The sequence below is a fragment of the Sylvia atricapilla genome, chromosome 1, assembly GCF_009819655.1.
Source record: "Sylvia atricapilla isolate bSylAtr1 chromosome 1, bSylAtr1.pri, whole genome shotgun sequence".
In the NCBI taxonomy this organism is placed as follows: Eukaryota; Metazoa; Chordata; class Aves; order Passeriformes; family Sylviidae; genus Sylvia; species Sylvia atricapilla.
In genome coordinates, this window is record NC_089140.1 from 113,221,943 (window position 1) to 113,234,296 (window position 12,354).

Genomic DNA, 12,354 nt, shown 5'->3' on the forward strand with positions numbered 1-12,354 from the left:
TATTACAGCAGAAAACAAATAAAAAATCCATACTACTTATGTGAAAGCCAGGGTGAAAAAGGGAATGGAAGCTTTTTTCTGAGTCCTGGGCTAAGGAAAAGAATGGCTCTAGGTGTCCATACATGTAAAACACAAAGCCCACATTCATAGCATTCAAGAAATTCTAAGTGTTGATCGTACATAACAATAACCCTCGGGCCACATGGAAGGTGTGCTGGAGGCCTGCATTTATTTTTAGTGACAGGAAGCACCAGTGCTATACTTTATTTCTGCTGCTACATTCTCAAAAATTGCATCTTGGTGAGCCCCATCAGAAGCCCATAGTGCTACTGTCTCAACAATTTGAGCCACAATGTGTAATTTTAAAAGCAACTTAAGATTATTTAAGTGTTGAAGAACAGCCATGCAAAAACACAGTATTTCATCAACAAACATTTCTTTTGTCAGACAAAGGGAGAGGTGAGCCAGAACTGTAGCTCTAGGTCTCCTCTGTGAGCAGCAGGTGAAGTCAAGTAGTTTTAGCATCCAATTAATCTCTGCAACCTTCAAAGGCTAAAGGAGATTCCAATTAAGAGTTGACAGTAAACACTTAACTGAAACAAAACTATTTAGGACACCTGAATTCTTCTGCTCTTCTAAACCAAGCAACAGTATCCATTCTTAAAGTGAGTCATGCAATGAGAGTGTGAAATACCATTCACACGTGGGAGCAGTACACGACTATATAATAGAAAACCATAAGAAATGGACTATTATGCCAGAACAGATACATAATCCATAGGTATTTTAAGCTCTTACTTAGTTCCAAAATTGCTGAAGTCATATTTGGTGAGAATAACTGGATTACAAATTAAATTCTTTAAAAGAAAGAGACTGAAACATTTATTTCAGTTCGTTCAATGGAAGGAAAAGTTAAATAAGCCAAGTCTGTAAACAGAAAGTGGCTAAAATATTAGAATTTGAGATAAGAATGTGGGTTAGAACAGTATCTAGGACACTTTATTTGCTGATGACCACTCCTTTTAAAGACTGGCACATTGCTGAATAGGCTTAACAGCCTGGGAGCTGAGTGCAGCTGTAGTCCTAACAGCTATACATTTTCCCAACTACAGACAGAAGGATACAGGTCTTTTGATTTCATAGCTTTGGTCCAGCAACTGCATGGTCATACTAGCCCACACATTCAGGTAAATGCATGTAAGCTGCTTAAAGATTATGGCAGAATAGAATTATTTCATACAAAGAGTAGCTCAAAGTAAGAACAATCAGTATTAGTTCTCCAGCTTTGCCACTTGCAGGCAGCACTATTACTTTCCACCTTACTGAAGGATATCTTGCCTCTCCTCCAAATACCATTTCAGTTCTTACAAGACTACAAGGGCTGTGAGTATTTCTGGAGTCAACAAATCTTCCTAGCATACATGTGGCCTGAAGTTTCAGTCTGTTGTCCGTGATTCTACTACTGTCAAGACAGCAGTCTGCACAAGAGTGTTCTTGAAATTCCCAACAAGGCTAGAAGGCCATTCTCATATTATCTATTGAGCTGGTTTTAGCTGAGGTAATTAGTTTTCCTCTTTGTACTAAAACTAGTGTTGATTTCATGATTGCTGAGCAGTATTTGCACTGCATCAAGGTTTCTCTGCTCCTCACCCCACCAGCAAGGGGGCTGGAGCTGCACAAGGACTTGAGACAGGATACTGCCATGGCAGCTGACCCTAGCTGACCAAAGGGATATTCTACACCACATGGCAACATGCTCAGTGCATAAAACTGGGAGAAGGGGGTGGAAGGGGGGCACTATTCAAAGTGCTGGCATTTGTCTTTCCAAGTACCCATCATGCATGATTAAGATCTGCTTTCCCTGGGATGGCTGAACACGTGCCTGCCTGTGGAAAGTAGTGAATTAATTCCCTGTTTTGCTTTACCTATTCAATTGTCTTTATCTCAACTCACATATTTTCTCACTTTTACTTTTGTTTCTCTCCTCCATCTTGCTGTGGGGAGAGCAAGTGGCTGTATGAACCCTGAGTTGCCAGCTGGGGCTAAACCATGATACCATACCCTGTGCAGGAACCAGGAACAGACTGCTTCTTTGCTACAAAAATTAAGTCACATGTCCCTCTGTATGAGTGATAAGCCAGATTCCTGCAAAAATCAAAGGCTTCTTCCTGCTTCAGTGGTCTCTCTACCTTAGAGGTGCAATTTAGTAAATATATTTGCTCACAGGTTTTTAAAGCAAGCAAATATAGCAATGTCTGTGTGTATTTCAACAGGAATTTGGGTTTATAATGAAAGCTTTCACCAAAATGTATATTTGTGCAGCTAAAATATGCTTAAATGGAAGAGTGACAACTGAATCTGTGCATCACTGAAAACACAACAGCAACTGTTTGTGGAAAAAAACTTCTCTGTAGTCTAAAGTCACAAAACAGTCTTTATCATTGCTGGAATAGTCCATGTCTATCCTAAGTCAAATAATTGCAGTCCAATTACTCAAAACAGAGAGGAAAAATTATATGTTGATTAAACTCTTGGTAGTTCTTCCAATTTCTTCTGGTGCCTGCCTTATGCTTTAGTCTAAATACAGTGTTCAATATTACCTTAAACATTGGTTGCCTTCACAGTTAAGATACATTGAAACATATTAAGTCAAAGATCCAGTTCACAGTTTCTCATCTGCTCTAGTTTGTGTCTTCTTATCTTCCGAAAGAATAAAACTTAAGCATAACCTGCAATCTCTTTGCAGCATATTTTAATATAAATAAGCAGAAAACGTCACAGGCACAGTCCATACCCCAGCTACTCTCTAGGATAACAACATACTGGCATTTTCCTACCGTTTCCCACGGGGGTAGTGTCGTACATATTCTCCCACATCATGAGCAGCTACAGCCAGCACCTGTGGATCATCAGACACCTCCAGAAGTTTTGTCAGGATTCTAGGGAAGAATTGGAAACAATCAAGTCCCAAGTTTTGGGTTGGTTGTTTTTTTGTGTTTTTTTTTTTTTGTTTTGGATTTCTAATCAGTGATAACTTAAAATAACAAAGCCCAGAAGCACAAAAATGTTTTACAAGTCACCCAAATAGTAAAGCTAGAAGTTCTCCCAAATGTGCAGTTATACTTAACAAAACTGAGAACCGGCCTTAATTAACAGAATTATTTAAAGTATTCACTAGAGTCAGTTTAGTGAGCTACATACACAAATACCTATAACCAAGGATTACAAAAATCTCTCCTTTTTTTATACCTTGGCTTCAAGACCAACAATTCTGAGTTCTAGATAAGCTCCATTAAAAGGCAGTTCTGTCCTAACTCAAAGACTGAGATGAAAGCTATACTAACTTGCAAATTATTGTCACAGGTTATTTTCTTAGCATGTACAGAAACAGAGCTCTATGAAGCAGAAAACAGCTTCTAGACTCTTAATACAGTCTGCATTTTTTAATTAAGTAGTTAAACCACCTTTACTGGAAAACAGCTACAAGTAACACCGTTCTCTAGCCAACAAAGAGAAAGGGGGGGAAATGACACAGATTATGAAGGTTAGGCACAGTTGAAAAGGTTAAACATACAGATCAGTGGAAAATAAGCATACTCTGTGCTTAGTGAGATGACAAATGTGTTCTAATCAGAGAAAGTTAGAAACCAGTTGAAATAGGTAAGTTAAAAATTCGACTGGAATTAAAAAAAAGGAACATTCTGGTAAAATTAAATTACCACAGCCACTGCCTCCCTAGAGGCCAGGAACTGACAGAAAAAGCACTTCTCAAATGAAAAGAACAGAAGTTCTTTTGACAAGAAGAGGAAGCAGAAACTTGAACCGTAACACTAAGCAGAAGATACCAAAGATCCATATATAATGTTGAACAAAATACAAGCCCAAAATAAAAGTAGGCAATAATGGCAGAAGGTATGAAAACAATTCTGTGTAACAATAGTCTGTTTAACAGTAGTGTAAGAGTATTAGATTTAGAAAACTAATAAGCAGGCAGAGAAGGAAAAATAAAATTATATGGCTCAAAGCAAATAAGCATTCTCTGTCAAATGCTTTACAAGGCAAAAAATAAAGTTCTGAGGTGCAAAAATCTCCCCATTATGTTGGGAGGATGATGGGTGGGTTTTTTGTGGATTGATTTGTTTGGTTTGGTGTTGTGGCATTGAGTTTTTGGGGATTTTTTTTTTTGAGAGTCGGGTGTGTGTTAAAGGAACTACTGAAGATCACTGTCTTTGTAGCAGCACGAGCACAAAAAATTAAATCCCAGAACCAGGAGAAATAAATATAGCAAAACATTGTAATTGCTACAAGAAATACTACCTCAAAATCAACTTCATGCCGCAGTTGTCAGCATCTAAAACTTTTAAGTCTATAATCCTACATATTCACCAATATGCATTGGGGAAGAATTTATCAGACAGTTTTGGTGAGGTGTTAATCCAGTTCAAATGCACATAAAGGTCAGGGTCAACTTGCTCTTGCCATGTCTTCTAACATCTCACATGCTCCATTTGACCTCCTGATTCCTGTTAGATCAGGCACTTATTAGCAAGCCCTGAACTGAAAGAACTAAGAGCCAGGCATCATTTCAGGACATAGTTTCATATGCCAGACAGCCAGGCCTTGACTGCAAATAAATATGAGTTCAGGTTTACTTGATCTAACAATCTACATACCCCGAACACAGTCCCAACACAAAATAGACACACTGCAACATAAAGCATTGAGTCACTTTTTTCATGGAACAGTACCACAACTTTCAACTTCCAAATATCCAAGATAGGTACTCATTACTCAGATCAACATCACCACACACTACAAAACTAAAATTAGGATACAGTAAAAACATTTTTAATCAAATCAAACCTGCATGAAAGTTAAGCTAAAGATATTCTCTCTATCATAAATACATTTTGACCATTAAAAGCAAACAAACAGTCTGGTGTTGAACGGAACAAACCATACATTCTAAAATAAGCAGGATATTTTGACTTGCTTTCATTCTTGACACTACTTTGTGTTAAAATGTAAAACCTGTATTAGATTCAGGCTCATTTAAACACAAAATATTAAAGGATCACTCAAAAACTTACTTGAGTAGTTCATAATTCTTCTCATTTAGTCTTACAGCATTCTCCCGCCAAAACTTCTCAGATTTGTGCACAGGACTCCACTCCAGTCTTCCTGACTTCAGCTCAGAGCTGTATTCATCAAAGGAGCTGCAACACAAGACCTAAATGAGATATTGGCCAAGCTTCTAGGAACACTTTGAACCATATGGCCAAGTCTGTCCCTAACAAAGCTGGAACTCAAACTGCTATGACACATTTGGAAGCCCAGTGCTCTGCAGATTATGATAATTGTTCCCTGTCTCACCATTTTTTAAGTCAGAAAATGCATGAGAGGCAAGAAGAAAAAATTGTTTTCAAATACAACCCTCTATCTGCCCCAAAACACCATTCCCAGGAAATAAAGAAAAAATAAAGAAAGGAAAAACTCAAGTCCCACAAATGCAATGTTTTGGAATTTCTCTCTTTTTCTGGGTTTTTCGGTTTTAACTTCCCCTGTCAAGGATTTCAGTCTTTACCTTCCATCCATTTAAACCTTTGACACTACCTACAATACGCACTTCAATTTAGGCACAAGACCAAAAATTAGGTAAGCAGCAGCAAAACCTTGAGTTAATCTGGACAGTAGAACTTATTCTAACCAGGTAGACTTCAGTTTTGACTGGAATTCCTTTATGATCACTTTTGAGTCCTTGAACAATTTCTCAGTTACAATTTCTCAGTTACAGATTTATTTTCTATTCAGCCTCTAAATACTGACATACAATAGGAAACTAACAACCAACACATCTCTGTATGCTCTATCTTACTAATTAGCATTTATAAATCATAATTCTGTAGATATTTTAGCCTTACAAAACAAAAAGTTCTACCAACATTCACATAACTGCATTTTTTTAAAGTGCACACTGCAAAGCATACCTAAGGTCCTGCACGCTCTCACCAAGCTTGTCCAGTAGAAATTTAATATCTTCACTGATGTCTTCATCATCATATTTCTGCTGATCCAAATTCTCTAGCTGCTTTAAAACTTTACACTGAATCATGGCAAGAGCATATTCTTGGCGAGTTTCTCTCTCAGTAGATTTCTCTAACAAATTCTAGGGAAGTAAAGATGTATTTATTTTGTTAAGAACAGACTACTTTGAAACAAAACACTATTTTAAAGACACTTTTACTGGAACTTTTTATTTATTAAGTGACAAAACTGACCATATCCTGAAATGACCTCTTTCTTCAATAATAGCAAGTACTAATTCACCTGTTTTGAATATTTTCCACATGAAACTGAGGTGACTACAAAGACTATTCAAAGAAAAAGGGAAGGTTTATTTCCCAAATACCAGAACCTCCACCATAAAAGACTACTTTTATTTTGGATTATCATTTTAGCTTTCTGTGTAGCAATAGCATAAAGCAGAGAGCCTTAAAAAAATAACATGAAGTCTTATTTCCAATTCAGAATTACCATCTGGATTAGATCAGCTCTTTTCAAGTTTGGGAATATTCCAACTAGACATTTTTATTTAAACAGAAGCTTGTTGGTGAGATTGGAATTATAAGCACAGAATGCAGTAGTCAGGTTCCAATGCCATTTATTCATTGCATTTCTACTCAATTTAATCAGCTTCCAATTACATTTTTCAATCAGAGCAGGCCACCTGCACTTTTTGATAAAGCTGAAAACATAAATTTCATATAAAAGTCAAAGTCCTTAATAAACAGAACATGTGTTCATATAAATAAAATTTAACATCTGCCAGAAATAAGCAGTGAAACTATGTAGAAGGAATTTGACTGCATCACTCTTGTCAGAGAATATTACACTTGAGGTTTCTTAGATATCAGACATTCTATTAGTTACTGAGGCAGAACACTGCAAATCAATTTTGAAAGTTGCAAACTAAAAATAAGTCATATTACTGCTTTTAATGGCCACATACAATTAGCTTTAACGTGCAAAAAAAAGAGCTACCCCAGTTTCTACTTCAGTAAGAGAACTAAAAGGTAATTCACAAAAAGTAATGTTAATTTACTTAGAGTTAAAACTGCTAATGAGAGCAAATGAAAAGATAATGAATCTTAAAGAAGACAACAGGTTCAAGGAGCAGGTGGATAAAGGTTCCAAAGAACTCCTAGTTAAGATAATTGCAAGCAGATGTAGAAGCTATTCCAAATATTATTACCTATCTCATACTATAGTGAGATATTCAAGCTTTTTGTAATGAATTTGAAAGGATATGTTAACAAAGTAAAAACACAAACATGACTATACAGAACAGATCACTAAACTACTCAGTAATAAAAACCAAAATCTGAAGGTAGAAGACTAGTTCTAGGCAGGAAACAGACACAGAAGGGAATAAAAGTGTGAAAAATTAGGAGATAAAATAATAGATAGAGAAAATAGTCGATTCAAAGAGAGAGGAGTGCCCAGTACTTGTTGCTTTATAGAAAAAAATTATTACATTTGCAGATATATACTTCAGACAATTAACTTGACATGAAAGTGAAATATATCAAATTAGGAGAAATCAAGTAGTAGAGAAGACATCCAAATTGCCAAGACTCATGGAGCACCTTCAGTAATTCACAGACTGATTTGGAGAATCATCAAGCCTAGTTCTTTTACTCAATTCCCTTCCCCACTCCACCCCATAAACTGATACTGTGGCATCTCACACAGGAAAAGGACTACTTTGCCTCTGCCATCTATATTAATTTTGCTTCAGAACTCACAGCTCTGATGTCTAATTTCTAATCTATTATGTTCCTGGCTGCCAGCTAACAACTCATCTTCACGCCAACACAAGTCCTTAATGTCGGAGAAAGGAAACAGCTAAGTTACACTCCCCCAAGCCTGTTACAGAAACAACTTATTCTTTCTTAGCCTTTATTTTAAAAAGATAGCTTCATTTTTGTCTCCTCTTGCAAAACACAGTAAATCGAAGAACTAGCAATTATTTCTCCTACTTTTTATGACCTCAGAATAAGAAGAAACTGGATATTAACTGCTGAGCTTCTCAGCTTCTTTTTCTCTTTTAAACTTTTTTTTCCAATTTGTCTTGCTACGTGTCCCTGCTTAATCCTAACATTAAGATCTTTAAGAACCTTACAAAATCTACAGAGTAAGAATAGTAAGAATAGCGTCTACTGAACACTTCATACCACTGCTCTCCTTCAACAAGACAAACAGCAGATTCTCATGATCTGCCTTATCCAGAACTCTTTCAGTGGTAGACGTTTTCAAGATAGAGAGACAGAGTAAAAGTACCTTTACACAGCTTATCATTGCTAATCAGCAAGTCAGTTAGCAAAAATTTCCCTCTCCCCATTCTAATGTGCTTGCAACACTTACTATTGGAACACAATTCAGGTCCAGGAAAACAAACAGCCACAACTTACATTTCCTACACAGGATACCAAGTGCTGCTTGAAAACAGCATTACAAGTTGTTTCCTGTATTACTCAAAAGACACTTGGCAAGCACACACATAAAACTAGTAGCATCCATGAACACAAAATGGTACTCTCACGGTGAAAACATCAAGCCTAGGTACTCAGTTCTTCCTAATTATCTTAAATAGGACCAGAAATTTTCAGGTAATGCAGACACAGTAAGTCAACTAATCACTCTTAGACAAATATTCTCATCTGCATTTACAGAGCCACCAAGAAAAGGTTTTTGGACTAGTAAACAAAAACAATTTCTCAGTTGGACAAACATTATGTATTCAAAATAATACGTAGTTAATTAAAGATTTGTAAGGTAAAATTTATCAGCTATTAGTAACTCCGAGGTTTTACAGTTGTACCAACAGGATAAAGAATCTTGAATTAAAAAAGAGAAATCATTAGTGCCTGTGTTAATACTGTTTTTTTAGTAAATCTTATTTTAGGAAGGCATTGAATAGCAATTATCTATTACTAGTAATAGCCTGTATATTACCTGTAGCAAAAACTCAAGTTTACAGAAAGAAAAACCCAGAGAATTAAGCTTTCAATCAGCTTATTGATATGGTCCAGCAGAAATAGCTGTGCATCATCAACATTTGAGACCTATTTGAGACCTGTAGCCAACAGATACTCACCCGAAATGCTGCAAGGATGATCCTGGTTACTTTCTCCTTGACAGATTCCTGAAGAATATCCGACAGCACAGGCACAATATTGTACCGACGGAGATATTCACACATTTGAGGGCTAAAGGCCAGCAGCCACACGCAGAAAATCATCTGATACTGGAGCTGGAAACCGCATTTGTTGCTCAAGACACCCATGATGCTAAAAATTAACATAGTACACATGTCATTTTAAATAATGACTACATAGGTTGCATTGCTCCAATCTGAAAGGCTAAAAAAAATGGTAACAACAACTTATTGGAAAGAGCTGCTAAGGATGAAAATTCAACACACACTTCACAGAAACCTGCATCACTACTTAGCATTGTATAAGCAGCTTGTTCAGAAAGCCATCTTTTAAAGAGATGGTTATTTTCTTATTAGCCTTAGAGCCATAAAGCAGCTTTTTCCATGTGAACTGATGTGGGACTGTATCCATCTTCTGGTTCACCAAGACAGTTTTTCTACTGGTATGTTTAAAGCATTATTTGTCATTCTGGAAGAAACAGAGAAATCTCAGCTATTCTTTCAGATTTAAGAAGAAATAAACAGAACAAAATCTACACAAATTCATCTTTGTTCCTTAATTGTACTTATCTACAGGAGTGTCTGAAATGAGTGGAAGTATTCATTATTTAATTCATTATTCATCATTAATTATATTTATTCAAGTTCTTAGAAAATGGCTCATAGATACAAATATACAAAGTACTGCTAGAAAAAAAAAGTATCACAAGATCTTCAAGAAGACATCATGCAGAAGGTTTGCTCAACCAAAGTTTTGAGAATTTAATAAGCAATTTACAGGTCAATTTTGAAATAGCTAAGTCAATTTAAAATTTAAAAAAGAATCTACATTCAAAATCATTCATATCAAGTGTAAGACCAGTTCAAACATGGTGAAACACAGACGTATTGTAATGCTTTAATACTTGACTGAAAAGCTTCCTTGGTTTCAGCAGTGTCATCTCAAGCATTACTCAAAATTTCACTTCACTAAGAATTTTGACTTTTCTCCATTTCAGTGTTAAGGGGTATCTTTCATTAAAGTGGAAATTATGTACCAACCATCACCAGTAAAGGCATTGATGGCAGAAAAATTATTTGTAGGCAAGCATTTTTAAATAACATTAGTGCTGAAATCCTAGCCTAATGCAGAGCTATTTATTAGGAGAATTGGAGGAAAGAATGACCTACTTGAAGCCATATGCAGAAAAAAATTGGTCTTAGCTCTAGAAAATGTTTCTCCTTTCACTAATATTTTCAGACAGAATAATTGCAGACTCAAAGACTAGGATGATTAGCAGAAACTCATTTCATTAATCCTTGTTCTATTAAAAAATAAACAGAACACCTTCAGCTGAAGACAAATGGTTATACTCCTGTTCAGATACATATTTGAGCAGTTCTTCTTGAACAGGAAAGTTGCAATAAAGTCTCGACAGTGCAAGTTTCATTTGTCTATTTGACTGGGTTAATGTTTGAAAACAAATCTCTTTTGTATGCAAACAGAACAGTTGTCTATTACAAGACAGTTCTGTTTCACAAAAAGGTCACTTTGGAATGTACTACTGTAACTGGATGTATATCCACATAAACTGAAATAGGTGCTCACCAATTTACTCCATCTGCTTCTACCCATGCAAAGCGGTATTCATTGACCCTGAGCATCAGCTGCAGACATCCAGCAACACACTGCACATACTGGGAACTCTGGGCGAAAAGAACAACACATCACTTCTTACCACAGGAGTCAGGTAGTAAGTGCTGAAGTACAGTTTCCCTAATTAGGCTTTACTGGCATAAAAGAAGAGAGTTCTGAATATTAAAGAAGTGTTATGCAAGTGATACCACTTTACATTATCAGAACATTTAAACATGCCTTCCTTCAGTATCTATGAATGAAAGCTGTCTTCTGTTTGAATAAATTTGCCAGAGCATGTTTTTCTCTCTTCTTGCTCAATTGTCAGCACTACCTTCACTAATACATATATTAATCAGATATGCTGCTGATAAAATGTTGTTTGCTTTTTTCCTCCCTATAAGCCTTTTCCTTGAAAGTCTCATGGTAGCTCACTCACATAATGCAAGATCAAACCTTTCAAACATTAAATGAAGTAAAGAAGTTAGGCAATCCCATATGAAAAGAAAGGAGGCAATAAACAGAATTGAAAATAAAGAGTAACTCATTCTGTGTGCCTCGCAAGAGATTTAAGTCCTTTATATAAAAACTAAGTCTGTGCATCTCGGCTCAAATCATCTAGAACATCAATTTCCCTGTGAAAGTATTCATTTTCACACCCCATGCAAATAAAACAGCTATAAACACACAGACAGCTCTCCCACTCCAAATAATGCATTAATTTATCTGCATCACCAACCAATTGAACTTGAAGTTTTGTTTTTAAAGAGTCTGTCATAAAAGCATTGTCTTCCAACACCATTATAATTGAAATTTCCTAAGAGATTTCAGCTCTCATTTCCTGTATAAAATGCTACAACTGCATCTCTAATATATTCTGAAATTAGCCAGGACTTGCTTGAAAATCCTGCATAAGCTAGATCTGAAATCCAAACACTAATGAAGTTAAGACAATACTCACTCACTTTAATTATCCTAAAGCATATTTGCCCTCTGCTGCTCTGGGACCCTGCCATGACACAGTACATCCATGCAGTGCCTCAGTGCAGTGAATACTGATTTAGGAGCGAGTCAGAGGAGCTCATGGCTGTAGAACTATTTACTCTTCTATGGTTGTATGACAGAGGGTTGTCAGTCTAACAAAACTTAACACTATGGAACACAGATCTGCACATGGAATACTGAAATACTTCCACTCACATGCTCACACCATTGTTTTACACCCTACCCATGCTCATGTGTAACAGTCTTGCATCTTTTCTACCTTGAACCCCAGACAGGGTAATTTAAGAGACTTCTCCTTTACAGGAAGCTAACACTTTAATGCCATGACTACACTTTGAAAAGCAACAAGTTCCAAGTTAAGTCTTCTGAGAAACTGCGACCACTTTCAGGCTGCAAGAGGAACAAAAGACCAAACTGAATTCTACTCCACATTCAAGAACTATGATAAACTGCCTCATCATGCCACAACACCACAGAAAATTCATTTAGGATGATCATTTGCATTTGCTATACTGCC

At 36.3% G+C, this 12,354-nt stretch overlaps 1 protein-coding gene across 1 annotated transcript in view; it reads right to left on the minus strand.

Annotated features, from left to right (window-relative positions):
- The window catches only part of ATP6V1H (ATPase H+ transporting V1 subunit H), a 47,565-nt gene that overhangs the window by 13,798 nt on the left and 21,413 nt on the right, over positions 1-12,354 (minus strand). Inside the window, exons 8-12 of the mRNA XM_066331045.1 lie at positions 10,806-10,903; positions 9,158-9,350; positions 5,988-6,166; positions 5,091-5,216; positions 2,838-2,939 (exon numbers count right to left, since the gene is read on the minus strand). Coding sequence (XP_066187142.1) covers positions 2,838-2,939; positions 5,091-5,216; positions 5,988-6,166; positions 9,158-9,350; positions 10,806-10,903 — 698 coding nt within the window. The remainder of the gene's footprint in view (positions 1-2,837; positions 2,940-5,090; positions 5,217-5,987; positions 6,167-9,157; positions 9,351-10,805; positions 10,904-12,354) is intronic.